This window comes from Sebastes fasciatus, chromosome 24 (assembly GCF_043250625.1).
Source record: "Sebastes fasciatus isolate fSebFas1 chromosome 24, fSebFas1.pri, whole genome shotgun sequence".
NCBI classification, from domain to species: domain Eukaryota; kingdom Metazoa; phylum Chordata; class Actinopteri; order Perciformes; family Sebastidae; genus Sebastes; species Sebastes fasciatus.
The window spans coordinates 6197728-6219793 of record NC_133818.1 but is presented as its reverse complement, the minus strand read 5'-3'; the positions used below and the strand labels follow the sequence as shown (position 1 = coordinate 6219793).

At 40.2% G+C, this 22066-nt stretch overlaps 1 protein-coding gene and 1 long non-coding RNA gene across 4 annotated transcripts in view; one reads left to right on the top strand and one right to left on the bottom strand.

Annotated features, from left to right (window-relative positions):
- The window catches only part of zranb3 (zinc finger, RAN-binding domain containing 3), a 102606-nt gene that overhangs the window by 43723 nt on the left and 36817 nt on the right, over positions 1-22066 (bottom strand). For all 3 annotated transcript variants that reach the window (XM_074626495.1, XM_074626494.1, XM_074626496.1), the window contains exons 12-15: positions 21501-21674; positions 19877-20255; positions 13328-13558; positions 6442-6575 (exon numbers count right to left, since the gene is read on the bottom strand). In XM_074626495.1, the coding sequence (XP_074482596.1) occupies positions 6442-6575; positions 13328-13558; positions 19877-20255; positions 21501-21674 (918 nt within the window). The remainder of the gene's footprint in view (positions 1-6441; positions 6576-13327; positions 13559-19876; positions 20256-21500; positions 21675-22066) is intronic.
- On the top strand, positions 514-16743 carry LOC141762599 (uncharacterized). The gene is made up of 3 exons (XR_012592848.1): positions 514-874; positions 14697-14878; positions 16053-16743. It is a non-coding gene; the product is annotated as an uncharacterized LOC141762599 (long non-coding RNA).

Here is a 22066-nt window from a genome sequence, read left to right as displayed (position 1 = left end):
TTGTGAATCGGACCTTCAGACGGGGGGAGATAACGGTTGCAAATGATACGCAATTCATGCAAATCATCCCTCAGTCTTGTTTTCTAAAGCACATCTGGTCCACTTGCATATGAGAATAAAAAATGTAGCAGGTAAAATAACACACTGAGAAATGGGAGCCTTGATTGTTACAAAGTCTTACAGACAACTGAGAACATAAAGAAAGAAGTACAAAAGAATTTCTTAAAATAAACTTAACTAAATCATGGGACGCCACTTCATCCTGCGTGGAACATGCATGATAATAGAACCTGCAGCACCAAAACTTTTACCGTGTAATTAGACGCCAAATAACCAGTTTTACACACAATTAGTTTCATTGTGTTCTGCCGCTCAATTTGTATTAAACTACAGGTATTTTCAGCCAAGCAATCAGATTTTTAATGACTAACTTGCGGAACTTGAATCCAATTACATCTGAGTTCTGTAATCTGGCCACATATTCTTTATTGGTTGCCATGGTAATTCCTGTGGTAACCAAGGAGCTCGTTAGTGATCTCTCTTGTTTTTATTCTAATATATGTACACTACTTTGAAGGTAATGCTTCTCTTGTGACAGTATGCATGCATTAGTAACAAAAATAATGAGGATTGTGAAACATCTTCTGCATATACCCACAAGAATGTACCTTGCTGTGATTATGGGTAATCATACCGCCGCAGCTCGGAGGTATCTGCATAATCGTTGTAAAAAATAACTACAATAAAGAACATTTTCCTGGTGCTTCATTAGCACTAACTACCAGCAATTTGAAGCCTGAGAAGCACTCTGCGTTAACTCCACTCGGATGACAGTGATTGTGCCAAACAATGGTGACAAGAAAAAGGCTGACCGGTGAGTTTAGTTAAAAGCCACAATCTGGATTTCAGCTTTCAGAGCCACTTCAGCCGTGGACAACACGGAGGGTGGAGAGAGAGGACGGGCCGGAGACGGGATAACGCTTAAAGGTTAATACCTGCCGGCGGCTGACACAGGGATTTGGAGATACAAATCAACATTAGTTTTTAGTTTTCTTCCTGTCAGTGCACATGTTTATTTGGATTATGGCTAAATAAATATCATGGAGAGTCGGGGGAACGGTGTTACAGCATGGAGCAGCTTGCTACATGTGATTGAAAAGAGGTGTACTATCCTCCCCAATCATTCTAAATACATTCAGTCAACAATAATTTAAAGGTCCCATATTATAAAAAGTGAGATTTTCATTTTTTTGTATTATCATAAAGCAGTTTTAAGCGCTTTATGAATACTGTGAAAACGCTCAATCCACAGAGAAATACTCACAGCCCCCTTTAAATAAGTGGTTAGGATTTTTGTCCATTTGTGATGTCACAAATCTACAATATATATGGTGCCTTCAAATGGGGTCGTGTTCACCGTGTTTACGAGAAGAGTCCATATGTATATATTATTCGTATTCTATTGTCATATCCTACCGAAAATGGCCTGTGTTGAACAATAAAATATTATAAATATAATAAGTGTGTTCAGTCCAAAATGGCGGCAGCAGCTGTTGTCAAAAAAACGGCGGAGTTTCGTCTCTTTGCTTCTATACTCGTTTCAGACGGAGGGTAAATACAGGCATATTCAGGCAGAAAGTTTGAGGAAAATAAAGTTTTTTTTGAACATTAAAGCATGTAAACATGTTCTAGTAGAAACAGAAAATACACGTATGAACCTGAAAATGAGCACGATATGGGAGCTTTAAATACGAAACAAGGTTAATTTCCTTTCAGTAAAAAACAAACCTGGATCTTAGTAAATTTGCATGTAGCAGTCAATGTCGTATTCCCATTTTTTTACTAGTTAGCTAACATGACATGTGGAATTCAAGTGAGAAATGGCTAGTTAGTGTAAAAAAAAAGCATAGACTTCTCTACAATCAGACTTCTTTTTGCAACCAGAGGAGTCGCCCCCTGCTGGCTGTTAGAAAGAATGCAAGTTTAAGGCACTTCTGCATTGGCTTCACTTTTCAGGACCAGAAGTTGCCCACTGTTTATCACGTATGATAATATAATGAGTACCCAAAACAGCAAAGGTCTGTGTGAATCATCCTGACGTGGTAAATCTCACCCATCTGCTACACCTGGTGTTGACATGAAACAAACCACCCAAGAGCAGCAACACAGCGACTCCAAAAACAACTGCTTGATGTGTAAAAAAATGGACATAAAATTCCTAATACTCTCAATATTTCTCATTCAAACCCCGGTGACAAATCTTCCTCCGATTGTGCATTGAGCGGCCCCCTGTGTGATTTCAACGCCCGGTACGGGATTATCCCGGTGTGACAGCTTTCCAGCCAGAATTCCTACAGTTTATCATTTAAACGACGGCGGGGGACATTTATCTCCGCGGCTTATCGTCTCAGCCATGCGTGCGTGGCACTTGTCTATTGCCGTCAGGGTAATATTCCATTGGTGATTCAGTTCAGCTCTCGGGTCCTCTCTATGTAAAACCCTCTTGTCTGTTATCTGCGCTAGTGGGGAAGGGATCTGATCCCTCATGAATGAAACAAAAGGGGCGTTAAGTATCACAATCCGATCAATACAGAGGTCTGCTGGCAAGTGGCACTCAAGACGAGTGCCAAGAATGCACCGGAGTGTAATCAGAGTCAGACCGGTGTTAAGCTATAGTTCATCTTTGTCTGCTCGGGAGCAGGAAGCACCACAAGGTTCAATGAAAAAAGCAGCTTCAGGAACAATTTACTTGATTATCTGAATGAAATACCTGAAGTCTTCACACTAACTGTCCCCTGCGAGAGACAGTATCTTTAATATACAACATGATTGGTTGCTGGAGGTAAACTGCGTCCTGTTCTGGCTCGGTGCCTCGGTCGCTATCTCTTGGTCAGCTCTTTCAAAATGAACCGACTGGAGCTTGTTAGAGGATCTCTACGAATTTATGACGGGTCTGCAGCGCTTTGTCACCGCTGCCATTGTTGTTGTTCATTACTATATGAACAGAGCAGCAATTCAATTGTTTTATATTTTGAGCGATGTTAGCGTCCATTTATTTTACACTGTTAGACCAAGGTATGTCGAGAACACAGAAAGCAGTCATATTAAAGGGGTACTCCGGTGATTTAGTACTACGGCACACAGTTCACATGCAAGAAACAGCTGCAGCAGAGGCCAAATAAGACTTTTAGTCTACAATATTGACTTTTTACTTCCGCTCACTATTACCGGCAATATTAAAGGGATAGTTTGGGTGTTTTGAAATAGGTAAGTACGAGGTATTTATCCATAGTCAATGTATTACTTACAGTAGATGGAGTATGGCTGAGAAGTAGTAGTACTTCCCATGACAAGCAAACTGATCTTGATAAGTAAAATTGGTGGACTGTGCCTTAAAATTGTATATAAATAAAAGAAAAACATCTGTGCACTAAATATATTAAAGGTCCCATATTATAAAAAGTGAGATTTTCATGGTTTTTATAGTATAAAGCAGGTTTAAGTGCTTTATATAAATACTGTGAAAGTATTGAAAGGCTCAATCCACAGAGAAATACACACAGCCCGTATTCAGAAACTACGTCTTTGAAACAAGCAGTCAGGATTTCTGTCCTTTTGTGATGTCACAAATATACAATATATAGACCATAGATTTTAAACATAAATATTCTAAATGTGTCCCAGTTTATTTCCTGTGGCAGTGTATGTGAATGTAAAGAGCTGTTGCCTAGCAACGCCATTCCGTTGCTATTCCGTTGAAATGCACTAAAACGGAGCGTTTCAGACAGAGGGTAAATACGGGCATATTCAGGCAGACAGTATGAGGAAAATAAAGGGTTTTATGAAGATTAAAGCATGTAAACATGTTCTAGTAGAAACATAAAATACAATATGAACCTGAAAATTAACACAATATGGGACCTTTAAATCAGATGTTGAGACTTCCTGAGTGCTGGTACATACTAGCGGAGGATTGTAGAAGGAAGAGGGAGTTGGAAGGAGGCTTGAAGACGGGCGGATAATGGTTTTGGTAATCCTTTGGTAATTCCTAAACCTTTAATTTGTATTGAACCAACGAATATGAATGGAAGAGCTTCTCTTGTTCCTCTGGAGGCCATCAGAGTTAATATCAAGCGTTATTCAGTAACAGTATTTTTTTTATAAACCTATAATGACACAATGCAGCATGTTTTTTTCCAGTTCATGAAAGTGCAGCTTGTACCTGGAATCATTTTCAATCACCATTAGTTTCATTCTTAAACTTTGACTTTCTTAATGTTGCCTGTAACTATTTCCTCACATCTGTGCTGCGTGCTAATTGGCAACGTGTGACAGAACTGCACGTCTCTTATTTTCACGGCTGTATTGTTGTTTGCGGCTCTGCCTTGATTAAGACATCTTGATCTCAATGAGACTTCCCACTTCCAAAAAAAAAAAAAAAAAAAAAAGATGAATTAATTATGCTTTGTTCACAGTTCGGTTGAATGTGACAGGAACAAGCTGGTGAGGAACAAAAAAACATCGAGTGGGTATCACAACTCTGCATGCCCTTTCAGTTTTACTTATTCTTCCTGCCTGGAGACCTGACATAAAAACTGGTACATCAGAGACTTTTAAAAAGTAAAAAGAGCTCTCGTTTCCTGACACTCCCGATACGCTTGCACTTTAGTGTCTTCAAATAGCTGCAGGAATAAATGCAGTACACAAGCATGGGATATCAGACATTGTACAATGTTTTACACTAAAGGAAGAAGAGAGGCGTAAATATGACATCCAGCTTTCTCTGGATTCTTTCTGTGAGCACAAAGTGTTCAAACTGAATCTGTGAGGTCACAATTGGTGAATGTGTGTATTCTCATATAAAAATATCACCGAGCGCAGCTTTAAAGATGCCAGAACTACCTCTTCTTTTCATTTGACGCCTCACGGCAACAAAAAAGTGTCTAGATGTTTGTTTTCTTTGTGTGGTATTTTTCTTTTTCTTTGGCTCAGATTCAGATACTGCAGGCACGCCTACATGCTAGTTTTACACCACCTCAGGCAGGAATGCAGCTTACTGAAGGAAAAGGGAAGGGTGTTGATGCTGCACACTGAAAAACCTGTTGATGCGAGTTATTGATTGAGGGGAAATTAAAGGTCTTATTGATAATGATTTTTATGTAAACGATTAATTTTTAAAGAAGTAATGCATCCACAGAGCTTTCAGAAAGATGGTGAATAAAAGTATGGATTGTCCAAGAAAAAATATTATAATTGTGAATTAATCATTTAAACATTTTTGAAGATATGTGACGTTTGGTTCCCACTTCTAACAAGGCTTGTGAGCCGATAGTATGACGACGTTGGTATCATGTGGTGTCTCTGTGTCATCAGTTAGTGTGGAAAAAAACAGATAAATAGCTGAGTTTGACACCGGTGTCTCCATCAGGCTGCAGAATACGTGAATATTTACCGTGAAAACTGACGTTAGCACGTATTAGTTTAATCATCCGAACAGCAATAGCCTAAAAAATTACAATTTGCCATACTTAAAGGTCCCATATTGTGCTCATTTTCAGGTTCATACTTGTATTTTGTGTTTCTACTAGAACATGTTTACATGCTGTAATGTTCAAAAAACACATTATTTTCCTTGTACTGTCTGTCTGATTATACCTGTATTTACCCTCTGTCTGAAACGCTCCGTTTTAGTGCATTTCAACGGAATAGCAACGGAATTGTGTTGCTAGGCAACAGTTTGGGTCAATGTTTACTTCCTGTCAGCTGATGTTATGTTACATACACTGCAACAGGAAATAAACTGGGACACATTTAGAATCTTTATGTTTAAAACCGTGTAAGGGTCTAAATATTTTATATTTGTGACATCACAAATGGACAGAAATCCTAACGGCCTGTTTCAAACGCACAATAACTGAATCCGGGCTGTGTATATTGCTCCGTATATTGAGCGTTTTGATAGTTTAACAGTATTTATATATCACTTAAACCTGCTTTATAATATAAAAGACATGTAATCCTACACACTGGACCTTTAAACTAGATAACTAACTAACCCTAAGTGCAGACTTTTGAGCATTGCAAACTGCAAGTCAAAGCAATAAGTGCCATAAACAGTTTTCACACTATAAGAAACGCAGGTAGTGCAGAGCTCTGCTTTGCAAATCTCAGATAGTGAACGGCAGTTTAAGAGGACCAAAAAACAACAACTTGAAGAAATGAAGACAGAAAGCAGCGTGAGATTTGAAGAACAAGCCGAGAGAGGCACTTTGAGGTAAAAGCATTACAACACTCCCTGTGCACCATCTATTCGCAACCTTGAGAAATAAAAAAAAAAAAAGAGAAGCCAGGAAAAGAATCATTAGTAAAAACATCTCTGGTCCCATTATGAGGCGAGTCTAACCATTATCCAATATGCATAATCAACACGAGATGTTGTACCTTGGAGTAAAGATATATTCGGTCTGTGTACTGGCTGGCGCAGAACTGCAGGCCCGGGTAGACGGGATGGGCGGCGCTGGCGTCATCTCCATCATTGGCCTCATCATCGTCATTAGCATCAGCGGCTCTCCGGTCTGCGGGGAGAGGAGAAGAGGCTGGCTAATATCTCACTGAGTATATATTATTGGCTCATTATTGGCTTTCACAGCTTTATTGGTACCTCTGTTTGCTCCTCTGGTGATGCAACGACTAGCGCAGACATTAAACTCCGGCAGCTTTTCAGATTTATTACAGCGAGCACAATATTGAGAAGATATGACATTTGTATCAGATCATTAAGATGTGTGTATGCTACGTAATATTTAACTTTATTGCTTTCAAACACTCGATTATAGAATCTGAGATGAAAATGTTTAAGTAATTATCTTTGACATTTTCATATAAATAGCAATGAGAGTCAATTCTGCTTCTTGCTATCACCAGTTGATATAACAACCAACCTACATGTGGAAGTCTAAGCACATTTATTTCCTGTTTTATGTCTCTAAAAGCAGTAAGAGCAGATTGTTTTGAAGGAATATGACTCTCTAGAACCATATATATATATAAGTGCTTAAAATGACTAATATCTTAAATTAAGCTTTTTCAGCCGGTTAGACTGTTATAAGGTCATTAAATAGGCGTTATCAGTGATTATAAGCCTCATAGATGTGGGTCAGATGGGGCCTATTACACCTACTAGTAGGTTTCATCATCGATTCACATAGAAGATCACAAAAAGAAGGAATAAAAGAACACAAGAGCGACCTATAGCGGCCAGAAGCAGTAGCAGAAGTCAGGTGCTGTAATATAGACTGTGTGAAACTCCATAAGGGCTGGAAGTTGGGGACTACGAATGGGACACAAATCACCGGGTTTTCACCCAGGATTTTTTATTTTAACCTAAAACACAATGTTTTTCTTGCTTAAACCTAAAGAAGTTGTAATTGTGTTGCCTAAACCTAAAGAAGTTGTGGTTTTGTTGCTTAAACCTAAATAAGTTGTAGTTTAATTGCCTAAACCTAAAGAAGTTGTAGTTTTGTTGCCTAAACCTAAATAAGTTGTAGCTTTGTTGCCTAAACCTAAAGAAGTTGTGGTTTTGTTGCTTAAACCTAAATAAGTTGTAGTTTAATTGCCTAAACCTAAAGAAGTTGTAGTTTTGTTGCCTAAACCTAAATAAGTTGTAGCTTTGTTGCCTAAACCTAAATAAGTTGTAGTTTTGTTGCCTAAACCTAAATAAGTTGTAGCTTTGTTGCCTAAACCTAAAGAAGTTGTAGTTTTGTTGCCTAAACTTATAGAAGTTGTAGTTTTATTGCATAAACCTAACTGCTTTTGTTTGCTTAAACCTAAAGAAGTTGTAGTTTTGTTGCCTAAACCTATAGAAGTTGTAGTTTTATTGCATAAACCTAACTGCTTTTGTTTGCCTAAACCTAAAGAAGTTGTAGTTTTGTTGCCTAAACTTAACTGTTTTTTTGGCCTAAACCTAAAGAAGTTGTAGTTTTATTACCTAAACCTATCTGTTTTTGTTGCCTAAACCTAAAGAAGCCTTTTTGTTTGTGTTCAAACATGACATTTAATTTAGTTTGTTTCAACGTGTTAGAGCGCTTTAAAGTTTCAATTTCACTTTTAGAACATAGTAGGTGTAGTAGGCCCCTAATGACCTACATCTATGGTACTTGTAGTGACTGATAACGCCTTTTTAATGGCCTGATAACAGTCTAATCGGGTGTGTAGTTTGATGATTGGTTAATCTTTTCTTTAAGCAAATGAGGATATATCCCAGTATGTCGAACTACTCCTTTAACGTAGCGTAAGACTGTGCAGCTACATAGAAAACCCATTTCTTTGACAGAAAACCTCCCAATTTATTTCTCACATGCTCACTCAAGAATTTGCTGAACAGCAGGATGGGAGCGCAGCTAGAGAGAGAGAGTGATAAAGTGACAGTCACAGATGGAGAGGAAGAGAAGAGAGAGAGCAGGTCATTAATGTCAGCCATGTAGCTCGCTCATCCTGCCAGCATCTAGCAAGAAAAGGTCAGGCGGTGGAAATGAGACCGCCGCTGCTCGACCACGCTTCATTTAGACAATGACCTATAACACTCTGATAATACTTGCCTTAAATCACTTCGCGTGGCCAGTTGTCTGCCTTGTCCGTGTGTGTGTGTTAGTGAGAATGTGTGTGTGTGCGTTTGGCTTGCTAATGGGTGAAAATACTGACACAGGCTGATGTCTGTGACACGAGTGTTTCTGCTGAACAGGTGCTGCCATGTACCTGCAGCAGGTGTCTGGTGGTTATAGGACAGAATTGGCTTTTTGTACCGAAACACTACGAGGGTTTAGTGGCAGAAGAACATACTGGAACAAAGACATCCCTCCCATATCAAGATATTAAAGGCCCTGCAAACACATTTTCTCAATCTTATTATTATGAGTGATGGGGTCCGACGTGGACACACAATTTTCTGCCAAAGTTACAACAGTTTGGTTCATTTTAAATGAGAGATCTGTGCTTTTCTCACTGGTTTATCACGTACTTCCATGCACCAATCAGGATTTAGCAACATTTTAATGAAAACGTGATGACATTTGTGTGTTGAAACAGACTTTTTGAGGGCTTTAATGTACCGACTTCAGAAAATACAATTGAGACTAGTGGTGATTTCCATTTTGAAGACAACATTAATGCATTTTTGCTGTGAGCTGCGAGCTTAAAGATAAGCTTAATAATATAGCTTGCAGCTTTTTTTTTGTGTGACACGTCAATATATCTTTTCAAACTATTGTTTTTGTAATGAAAACTTTCACACCGAACGTGATTATTATGAATATTTTGCAATACGGTTGATTTTTTTTAGATTTCACAAAGCAATTTATTTATTTTTATTCATAAATTTAAAAAAATATTTATTATATCATTCTTTATTTTAGAATTTTTATTTATTTATTAATTTATATTTTTATTATTATTATATTATATATATTTCTCTCCTTTGTTTTTGAACAGTTTGTCAATTTACAATTACTATCTTTTATATGTACATATTATTTTATTTATTGTGGTTTAGGTTGTTGTCTTTTTTCTTAAGGAAACAATAAAAAGCATGATTAAAAAATAAAAAATAAAATATATAATAAAATAAAATAAATATATATAAATAAATATGTTAATAAATAAATATGTTATATATATATATTCTTATTTTTTTTTAATATTACCTGCTGTCTTGATAAAATGAATTAATTTCAATTACTTCTACATTACCATATTTATGATCATTATTAAGCCACCGTCATTGAAACTCAGCACTTCCTGCATTGATGGCTATTATTTGAGACATCCGCTTTAATTTGAGATTTAGGGTAGGTACAGTCCGCCGCTGATTTGTCTAAAATTTGTGATGCAATTTAAAAAACTTTTTTTTGGTTTAAAGGTGAGCTCATCCTGATAAGTCATCCCCTCTTCTTGACCTATCCTGCACAACATCCCATATCTTTCATTTTTATGTTTGCCGTCCTCATAGGTGCAATTTCCCCAGTTCTGGTACACGCCGTTCTGATCTCAGCTAGAATGGGCCACTTTGTGTCTGAAAATACCGAGACGACCTGCGCCGAAGCATTGTGCAGAGCCAAAACATTTTTAGGACACTAGCGTTTCACAGAATCCCATCTATCTGTCCATCTACATCTGTAATGAAACCTAGCAGCTCTGCAACGTGCACCCTATATTTGTTGTAAGCAGTTTTTTTTTTACCCCCTTTCCCTTGTTTGCAGTGGCGGAACGCGCCAGCTGCATTAAGTGGGCCATTTATACGATGGGGGCAATTCATCTTACAAAGCCGTCTTATTAGACTGTCACTTACACAGTATGAACAGTGCCTTCAAAACACCCCGAGGGATTTATCTGTTATTTTACTGCGAGAGAAAGAAAACAACGCCTAATTGGACTGAGTCATCTCATCTTCTGCAGGATCGAAACAAAAGAAAAAAAAAAAAAAATTTCCAACTGCAACACTTGAAGTGGGAAGAGGTTTGGTGCAGCTGATGCTGCTGCAACGTTTGAACTAACATTAAAAAAAACATGTATCCGTGTTGGTGTGTTTGGGTCATGCAGATAGATGAAGAGAGAGACAGTAAAGAGAGAGAGAGAGAGAGAGAGAGAGAGGTGGAGGAGGAGTGATTGCCTGTCTGTGCTGTGAGGAAAGTAATCTCAGAGCAATCAAGAGGAGGGGGCGGCCGACAGCTCTGCGGTTTGCCTTCTAAAACCACGAGCAGGTAGAGGAAAATCATTAGGCCCCGCTCCTGACCCCATAGGTCACTTTTATTAGACAACCGCCGTGTTTCATACTGAACCCACGCTGCCGGAGACAGCCTGACAACGACATGTAACTAACAAACTGACTAAATACCAACAGGATGGATGGATGTACAGATATACAGGCAGGCAGATAGACAGGGAAATAGATAGAGAAGATAGACACATAAATAGATAAGCAGATAGATAGTGAGACAGATAAAAGGACGACAGACCGCTAGCTATATAGAACATAAACTGTATATAAGAAGTGGACGCAGTCACCGTGACGTCACCCTTTGGTTTGTCGACTGCCGTTTTGAAGCCTCGAGTTCGGCATTTTGTCCGTCGCCCTCTTGGTTTTTTGCAACCAGAAGTGCCACGAGAGGGCGGAGCTAAGTGCAACCGAATGCTGAATAATAGGGATGCACCGATTACAAAATTATGGGCCGATACTAATGTTTAGAATAAAAAATTTGTCCGATGTCCGATAGCCGATACCGATGTTTTGTCGTTGTTTATTCCGAAGTTATTTATTCTCCCTTTGTTGCCATGGAAACAAAGACATCTTCTCTCTTGAATGAGCACAAAATAAAGCGTACAAATTTATGAAACAAGCTTTAGTATAACAATCTTCCATATGATAAATGGCTTTAAAAGCCCCTTTAGCTTGTATACAACTACCTACTCAATGAGAGGAATTTATTTAATGTCATCTTATTTGCCGACAGGCCGATTGCAGTCAACGAGGCGAAAATCAGCCGATACTGATGTCCGATAATTCGGTGCATCCCTACTGAATAAGACATTTTAGGCGACCAAAAAGGTTATAATTAACTTTCATGAACTGAAAACACACTGTGAAAGTGTTAACGTTGTAAGACAAAAACATGGACAACTCCCTGACCGGACAACGCCGTGGTAGCGACCTGTCAATCACAAGGTAGCCCCGCCCTAAAGCATCCCCTGCTTTATGGTCTATTTGACTCTAAATGGGACCATAATTTACTAAATGAACATCATGCTGTATTGAAGAAGACTTGAAACTAGCGATTGAGACCATAAACTCATGTTTACAATGTTCACTGAGGTAATAAATCAAGTGAGAAGTAGGCTCATTTTCTCATAGACTTCTATACAATCAGACTATTTACAGTCGCCCCCTGCTGGCTGTTAGAAAGAATGCAAGTTTAAGACACTTCAGCATTGGCTTCACTTTTCAGACACTGATATAGACAGATACATAGACAACAGAGAGACAGACAGATAGATGTTAGTTGTCTCCAGTGACGAGCACATGTCCAGTGGGGACGTGGGGGGCCAAGTTGTCATCCAGCAGTGTCTCTTTAGTGCTGCTGTTTCTGATCGACAGTGAAGCTTTTATCTCTCCCCTAGAGTCGGTCTAAATAGAGGTGTTTTTCCAAAAAGAGAGCGGGCCTTTCGCTCACCTTTAGTATTTCTTCGCTTGAGAGTAGAGGGGGTGGAGGCACTGCAGCGGGATTCAATCCTAGACCGTTGGGGGGCACAGGTAGCTACAGAGACGGGAAATTAACCACTCGACAATCTCTGGCCACTAATAGATGTCAGAGTGTGTGTGTGGCTCTGAAAGGAATCTGCCAAGTTGTTGCACACTGATCTCAGGATGTTAAAGGCTAATAGGGGTTGATAGCTTGCCTATTAAAACCTAAATGGCTTGTGCGATATTCCTTCCCATGTTAAGTATTCAACAAAAGAGGCTTTTAAAAAACAGCCCTGAACTGCTATCGGCTCAGTTTCATCCTTCAATAACTCTGACCCAAAATGTCTGCTCGCTTTCCGAGGCAACACCCAGGTCACAGGCTTTTCTTAGACTCTGCTAGTCTGGCAAGATTTCTTTTTTTTTTTTTTAGGAGCTCTTCATATTGCACGCGGTGTAATTAGTTCTTTGTAATTAGCGCAATTTATTGCTTTGCGTATCCCTTTGAGACACAAGTACTTGAACACAGAGGTCTTAATTTGCAATATTACACACTGTGTAATTGGGAATTTGTTTCCTCGCGTCCCTCAGAGACTCGCAGACATGTACACATATAACCAGAGTGGACGGGGAGGGCAGGTTGGGTTTCAAGGAGAAGTCGGTGTCAAGAGGGAACTTGTGCCTTTTATGTAATTAGACCACTTTATTAAAAAAATCAGCCTACTGGACAGTGATTGAACCTTAAACCTTGTGTGTCTTTTAGTGCCGGTCTCTTCACCTTCTCTTCCGACACGGTGCACTCTTGAGATAAGTGAAGTTTCACTCAATATCTCCTGTAGCTTCCTGAGTGCAGAAACAGGCAATATCCCCAACTAGATACTAATAATAGTAAGAATAATAACGCCCAGCCCCATATGGAATGAGATATAGTCCCTTATTGGTTTGAAGTGATGATATTAAACAGCATTATATGGGCAGGTGACAATGCGGCACCAGCCAATTTCCCTAGATATGAAAAGGAGAAGATTGCAGGTGGGATTACCCTGTGTGTGGTCGGGAGGGCGGCGTGGTCGCCTCGCTCTCCCGCTGATTGTTTACCTTTGAGCTGCCGCTTGTCCTCCTCCTCTAGTTTCTGTTTGTCTTTCCGGGGCTCATCCTCCTCCTCCTCCTCCTCCTCCTCCTCCTCCTCCTCCTCCTCCTCGCTCTGTTTGTCTTTGCGTGATTTTGGACTCCGGTCGTTCCCCCGGCTGAGCTCTGGCTCTCTGTCGGAGCCGGAGAGGACGACGACGCTCGCCTGGTCCCGCTCCGGCTGCTGAGGCCTGGGTGGCTCTGAGCCAGGGAGAGAAAGGATGAAGATTTACTTTATTGGCCGAGTTGTAATCAGACTTTGAAGAGTTTCACTCCCCGAGAGATATCCATCATCTGAGGAGTGTGACAAAATGAGTGCTGACATGAAAGTAAAACTCAACATGGCTCATTAGTGATGTTATTAGCCATCATAAGTCCTTTACTGACAATATTAGAAGATGTGATTGTGTGAAATGATAGACAGAAGCAGGGATGTAGAGGAATGTATAAACACAACCAACAGTTACAGTGCTCATAAAAACATGTTTTTTTAAAGAGGACCTGTTATGCTTTTGTGTTTTTTCCTTTTCCTTTAGTGTGTTGTATAGTATTTTGTGCATGTAAAAGGTCTGCAAAGTTACAAAGCCCAAAGTCCACGCCAAAGGGAGAAACACTGCTCCTGAACTGCCTGAAACACCTCGCTTGAAGTCCCGCCTTTTCTTCCGTAACGTGGTGATGTCACCAAGTAACACATGTGCATAATACGTCATCTTAAAACCTAATGAATCCATCGGTACCAACCATGTCATACTAGCTTGTAGCGAAGGAGGTTAAATGACGCTCCATACTTACACTTAATTTTGGCGAGGAAAAACTACCATGTCCATTTTCGAAGGGTTCCCTTGACCTCTGACCTCCAGATATGTGAATGTAAATGGGTTCTATGGGTACCCACGAGTCTCCCCTTTACAGACATGCCCACTTTATGATAATCACATGCAGTTTGGGGCAAGTCATAGTCAAGTCAGCACACTGACACACTGACAGCTGTTGTTGCCTGTTGGGCTGCAGTTTGCCATGTTATGATTTGAGCATATTGTTTTATGCTAAATGCAGTACCTGTGAGGGTTTCTGGACAATATCTGTCATTGTTTTGTGTTGTTAATTGATTTCCAATAATAAATATATACATACATTTGCATAAAGCAGCATATTTGTCCACTCCCATGTTGATAAGAGTGTTAAATACTTGACAAATCTCCCTTTAAGGTACATTTTGAACAGATAAAAATGAACTTTAAGGCACATAAACCTGTTCTAGTAGAAACCCAAAATACAAGTATGCACCTGAAAATGAGCACGATATGTCCTTTTTACACCATTACATCGTCTATTCCAGGCCGATTGCTCCGTACTGACCACTAACTGAAGGTCGACACCGCTGAGGACATTTCAGTCTTTAGATCGTTGCTCAGCAGCACATCGGCAGTGAAGCGGAGAGCTGCAGATGAAACACCTGCCACCCCCCCATCCTCCTCCCCTTTCACCAGCACTCGGATCAAACCATCAATATAATTTGCGGTGAGAATGAATTACGTTGGTGCCACATTGTTTTGTTAATTGCCCGCCTGCATCATGTGCAATTAAACCTAAACAAAATAATTGCCAGCGATTGCTGCATCTGTGCGGCGCCGCGCTCCAGCCGGGACGCAGTGAGCGGTACTCAAACAGCTGATAATGGCGTAATGCCAATGCGGGAAAGATCTCGCTTTAAAGAATCAGCTTAGACCGGCTCTATGTGATTTTTCATTCCTACCGAATGTTGTAATTCTGTGAAGGTCAAGCACAAATCTAAGCCACAAAAATGTTAATGGATGCGAGGATTACGCCATTCATAGATTATTTAAAATGTAACTTTTAAGTGGTGCTCTGAGGTTTGGTAATACTGATGTTTGTTATCAAGGTAAAGCTAACGGACAGATTAAAGGCAAGAAGACAATAATTCATAAATGTAAATGTCACTCTCAGTCTGAACAGAACTTCTATACATTTCCCAACTTTCCTAGTTAAATTTAAATCATATCCTTTTTACATTATTTGTTGAACTCGAGGTGTGAAATCTAACAAGACAGTAAGTTGTGAGACTCGGGGACGCAGAGGGCTAATTAGCGATCCTGCCTCTCCGTGGCTTGTTTCTTCAAAAGGCCAGCCTCTAGTCGGCTCCCTCAAATGTCATCCGAGTCTCCGGGCTCCTGGCCCCGCTCCTGGCCCCGCCGCTGGCCCCGCCTCCTCCCATCGCTAACAAGCCGAGCGAGACCGCGGAGAGACGGCTCAATTTGTGTTAAGCTGTCCCCGTCGAGGAAGATGTTAACGGGGGAATCCTACAGGGGCCGTGCCTCGACTTTACCAGTCAACCCCCTTGTTTTCCCCCCAATCAGGCGCCCATTTATGTCTGTAATGGCTTGATAAGGTTCTAAAATTGAGTCTCGATATACTACGACACAAAGCTTACAAGGACTCACATGGAAAATAACACAGGAAAAGCCTGCAGTTACTGCAGTCTGCAGGGAGGATAGTACTCGGTCCTCATACTGTATGATATCAACACTTAAAGATCCGACTGGACTTTGTTCCTAAATGCTAAAAATCATCCCCCACAAAAAAAAATGCGGACAAGGATAGAGTGCTAGCTGAGAGGTGTAGAGAGCCAGGAGATAACCAAATTGCCCTCTTCCTGTATACTCTCTCACAGCAGGTGCTGAGAGACAAATTGCCGGTCTACCGGTGAAAGAGCTGAAGGAGTGAACCTTGCCCACGCTCTCGGCCTGAAAAAGCTGCAAACGCAGGAACTCAACACCGCCGCCGATTCAACCCCCGAAAATGGCTGCAGAGAGGTTGTCTCTGTTGTTTACTGGCGCTAAATCAACTTCAGGAAAACTGTTTCCTCCTGTCAATCCCTGTCACATAAAAGGAGGTTATAATGCACGACAGTTTGATTAAAAACAGCTCTCAATTACTGACGATATCACAACACTGATTCAATTTGTGTCCAATTAATGAACGCTGTTGTAATTTGGTAAGTCCTCCCTCCTCTCTGCTGCACAGGAAGTTCCAACACCTTCAATAAAAGATTATAAAAACAACCAACCAAAGATGTCGCCAACATGAAAAGTTGGCTTTTGCCATTTACAATACGCTAAAACCCCCTCCACCATTTGTTTAATCCTTAGCAACAGGCCAAAGTGGTGTTCATGAGGCTGCAGTAAGAGCAATACTCGACATATAAAAAGGTTTGGAGGACAGTGTCTTTTTTTCCAGCCTTTCAAAAGGCGAAAAACTGTGATAAATGTTCAATAAAATGTTTCATAATAAAAAGAGCGGACAGTAAAAAGTCAATCGGAGAAAGAGTTTTCAAATAACTCACGGATTTAGCGTTAAACGTAGCATTTACGTTATTATTTCAATCATTACTTTGAATGTATCTTATATTTTTAGATTGTCATTTACTCATTATTATAATAACAATTATTATAAAAATTATTATTATGTAGTTTAAGTATATTTGATACAAGGATAATATATCATTCCCACATTTTTTAATAATTATTTTATTTAATTTTATTACATTTTATTTAATTTTATTTATTTTTATTACATTTTATTTTATTTTATTTTATTTTATTTATTTTCTGGTTTCAATATTTGTTTAAAAAACAAAAAAGAAATGTTGATACACGTTGGAATTGAATTGTAAAATAAGCCTTTTGCTAATAAAAATAAATCTTAAAGAGTAAGGGTGATTAAAACTGTAATAAAATGTTCAATAAAATGTTTAATGATTAAAAAGAGCAGACAGTAAAAAGTCAATTGTAGAAGGAGTTTTCAAATAACTCATGGATGTAGCGTTAGTTACTTAACGCTAGCTAGCTGAAGCTGATAAAATCTGCTCACCATCGTTGCCACGGTGATCGGCCGGAAACGAGAAGCTGCTTTTGTTTACTTCTGTGTGAAATTGAAGATGCATTGTTACAAAATGAGTATGCATTTTGAGTGCAGACTGCAGCTGCAGGATGGAAAGCTTAGCGTAGCAACAGTAGCTAAGGGAAAGAGGCTTAGCGAAGGCTGAATTTGTCACTTTGACATTTGGTAGTCGGCTTCTAACCTGCCATTTCTTTATTTTTCCTCACATCAAGCTCCAATTCTTTCCATTGAATCATACAAATGATTTCATGCATCTCATTCTGGTCCAAACGCCTCATGGTACGACAGACTGTACGCCGACTATTCTTCCTCTACAGCTGCCGTCTTGCTGCTCAAATCCACCGACAGCGGAAGCCAAATGACACTTCTTCTGTTCCTTTACTTTGAATGTGAAGCCCTGGCGTCCTTGCATCATGTGTCAGTCCTCTGTGATTCTCCGCAACATGTCTTAATACCAGCGACACAACTTTCTTTACTGTCATTGTGAGAAATTGTTGCTCTTGAAGGGATAACATCTCTCATGTCACGCTATAGGCTCTGACCTGATTATTTTCTCACATTTCCACGAGCTGAGGATCGCGCTGCCGAGCTGAGAGATACCTCCATAAATACAGTTGTTATTTCTCAGCACAGTCTGTCATTTACAAATTTAGCAGGTTGTTAAATTCCCCCCGTCTAGCGCGCTGACACAGCCCCGCTGCTGTGAATGCAGAGTGGCGCTTGTGACAAAGAAGAGAGTGTGATTGCTGAATAGTTATCAAGCATCTGCTGCAGCTGAGAATGAAATGGGGGGTGAATTCTGTTATAAAAAAGGTGTGTGTGTGTGTGTGTGAGGTAGTGCTTGTTTGAACTGTGTGTGTTTTAAGTGCACCATCCTCACTTCCAGCGGACTGAGCTGCAAACAGTGCAGCCAATATTTACTCTATACTTAATATAGATCCTATATTTGCATAATGAGAGTTGAGAGTCATTAATGCAGACAGGTGAGAGATGTCATACTGGATAACACATATGTATGTGTGTTTACGCCAACAATAATCATCTTGATTGAAAGATTCATGCACACCTGTCTATCTATCGCCATAGCTATAGGTAACGTTTAATGTAAAATAACCAGAATAATGTGGTTTTATGGTATTTAGACTCTCATTTAGGACGTGTAGTTCACATTAGGGCGACTTAAGAAAACCCAACGTATCCTCAAAACAGTTCTTATGATATCTTACGAAAAGTTATTCCTCATTTTTCGTGTGTTTTCATACGAATGTCCAGCACGACGTGACACATGCATGAAGTCTTTTCAAAATAAAATTCACAGGACACATCTGAGGCAACAAAATTATTTAAGTTTAGGAAAAGATCGAGTGCTAGAGAGCTTGTCGGGAGAGAGGTTAAATAACGCTCCAAACTTACTCTAAATTTTGGGGAGGAAAAACTACCATGTCCATTTTCAAAGGGGTCCCTTGACCTCTGACCTCCAGATATGTGAATGAAAATGGGTTCTATGGGTACCCACGAGTCTCCCCTTTACAGACATGCCCACTTTATGATAATCACATGCAGTTTGGGGCAAGTCATAGTCAAGTCAGCACACTGACACACTGACAGCTGTTGTTGCCTGTTGGGCTGCAGTTTGCCATGTTATGATTTGAGCATATTGTTTTATACTAAATGCAGTACCTGTGAGGGTTTCTGGACAATATTTGTCATTGTTTTGTTGTTAATTGATTTTTAATAATAAATATATACATACATTTGCATAGAGCAGCATATTTGTCCACTCCCATGTTGATAAGAGTGTTAAATACTTGACAACGCGATCTAATAGGTTTGTCTGACTTTAAATCTCAAGCACTCTAATATCAATACAACCGTAAAATTCAGCGGAACATGCTGCATTAAAAGAAGCACTAAAACTAATGCCGCTTAAATATCACTGCTGCTGAAACTGCATCCCATTTTGAGGATCTTTTTTTTCCTCCTCCAGACGACGCGATGCATCTCAGACATTTAAAGAGCGTGGACCTGCAGCCTGCCAGGTCATAACGACTTCCCTCCCCTCTCTTTTGCAAGATACAATCATAGGCTGTCAGAGATATCAGCGAGAGCCAGCTCAACTTTTCCCCCAACTTTGTGCGAGACGTTTGCAGCAATAGCGTTCGCCTGTTCTCTCTCTCTCCCTCTCTCCCTCTCTCCCTCTCTCTCTCTCTCTCTCTCTCTCTCTCTCGGCTTGACAGGTGAGAATTATACTGTGTCCTTGTCATCTGCAGAGAGAGAGAGAGAGAGACAGACAATATTCTCCGAGCAGAGCTATTTCAGACTCTGGCAAGCCAGCCTCCATCTTTCGCTATCACACATCTCCATCTGGTGAAATCTGTAATGCTGTTCAGAAGTATTATGTCAACAGACTGCTGCGATTGATATTGACAGGGAGGAAAATAAAGAAATGAATGGATTTCAGCTTCAGGTGCTTCGTTTCAACAAGAGATGATGGACACATATTGTCTTTTTTTTGCAATCAGTGAAATGTAGAAAAGAAGAAATGGTTGAACACACAAGCAGATACAGTATTAGGGGTGGATTGTTTCTTAATCCTACCTGACTGGACGCCAGAAGAAGAGCGCGGGAACTCGCACATCTCGCAGTACGGCAACAGGCTGCTGTTGGAGTAGGTGCAGGCCCCGCAGCTCCACTTCTTCGCGGGAGGGACGGGCTCCGTCAGCCTCCGCGGGGCCATGATAGAGACCGGGGTGCCGGGGCTGCCGGCCGTCGACCTCCGCTTCCCATCGCAGCGAAGAATCCTCTTCAGCTGGGGGGAGAAGTCCTGGTCGGGTGTCGGGTCGGAGGGGTTTTCAGCTCCGCCGCCAGCCTCCGAGGAGATGGACGGAGATGTTTCCTCATCTCCTGTTCTCTTCCTCTTCTTGCCGCTGCTCGGGGAGAAGAAGGAGCGGATGTCGTGCTGCTTATCTTTCTCAAACTAAGAAAAAAAGATAGATTTCATGACATAAATCTATCTCTTATTTATCACAAAGAAAGTATTTTACCCTTTCATTCATTAAAAATAGAACATTTTCTGAAGTTATATCCTGGAAACACAGCAAATAATAATGAAAACTACCATGAAACGGCACAGAGAAGCCTTTCACTTCTTAAAAGGTCTGACAGTAACATCATTTTCAAATAAATACTCGCTACAAACACAAGCTGACATCAAATATGGATCAAATATTCTGCACATTTTGCGGTTTCAATCGGCCCAATTCAGACTGAGATCCACTGTGAGTGTGTTTGACATATAATACCGTGTGCATGTTCAACGTATCCTCATACAACGATTCGTACGATATCTTAAAGAATGTTTTTCAGTCTCATTTTTGTGCGTTTTCATACGAATGTCCAGGAACACAAGTCAATTTCAAGTCAATGTTTTCTGACCCACCCATCCACCCCGACCTCCTCTCTACGCGGCGTTTGTTGCCCTTTATACGTCCTAGTTCACGATTACGATTACTTTTCGTAGGGATAGCTACGAGCGGCGTATGAGATCAGCCTGAGAAACGACATAAAGAAACACAGATTCAGTGTCTTCCGTCACGCCGACACAGACTGTTGATTGCTTTGACTTTAGCGCCGATAAAAGGACGTGTCGTTTCAGTGATAAACTTGTTGATGGTGTTAAATATTTTAAGTGTTGACTGATGTGGTGATTGCACTGAGAAAGCGTTTGAGGAAAATGTGCTCGAGCAATTGAGAAAAAAAAAAAACTCTAAAAAACTGACAAACTCTAAAATACGATTTTAATCTCACAAACCTCAGACGTATTCATTATTATTTAAATTTAGATGAGCTCTTTCTTGATTACTGCGTACGACTCCGGCTATTAAAAACAACATTGAAACGCTCGGACAGCAAATCTCAACATGATTGCTCCACTCCAAAATGTCATCTTAGTTTTAAAAACTGCAATATCTTTTAACGATTATTCACAATGTTGGCTTCTTCCCCTTTTGAAGGACTTTGTTAAGCTCCACTCAGACAACATCACTGGAGCGAAGACAACGCTTGTTATGAGTGACAGTGTTCTTTTTCCCAAGGTCTTTATACAGCATGCTGCTCTCTCTAGAACGAACATATCTGCCTCCTTATAACAAAACGTTCTCAGTTATATCAGATCTAAAAAAGGTAAATTAAACTCCACTGCTTACTGAACCAGCTGACTCACATGAGTGAAGAACACGTCGTCTTTGGCGTTTCCTGTTTCCCCATCCAGCGGCAGCACCATCTCGCTCGGCGTCCACGCATCGGCGAAGTTGAGGAAGTTCCACTTGTCCTTGTCGCCCTCGTCGGCCTTCAGGTATCCCTTCCTGCCATTCAGGGTGCTGCCGGTCACCGTTTCCTGAAAGACATACAGCACATTCAGTTTCTGTTTGCTTAAAGTGATTTTCTTTCTTTCCCTGTTCTGTAATGAGCAGCATCACAGACACGAGGAAAAATATTATTGGAATAATTCAGATTTAATACCAAATCTTGACATCTGTGATTATTAATGTAAATCCCCGAAGCCTGCTCTCGCATGCAAATCAATTTTTGTTCATGAATGCATGCAGCATATAAAGCTCAATATTTTTTGTAGACACACACTGATAATAAGGCAAAGCGTTTTTTAAGCATCTATATTGATGTATTTTCAGCTATGTTACCTCATTCCCTATAGATCAGCTGGTCAATGCTAGAGGAATATATCAGTGAGATCACATTCAATTAAAGGGATAGTTTGGGTGTTTTGAA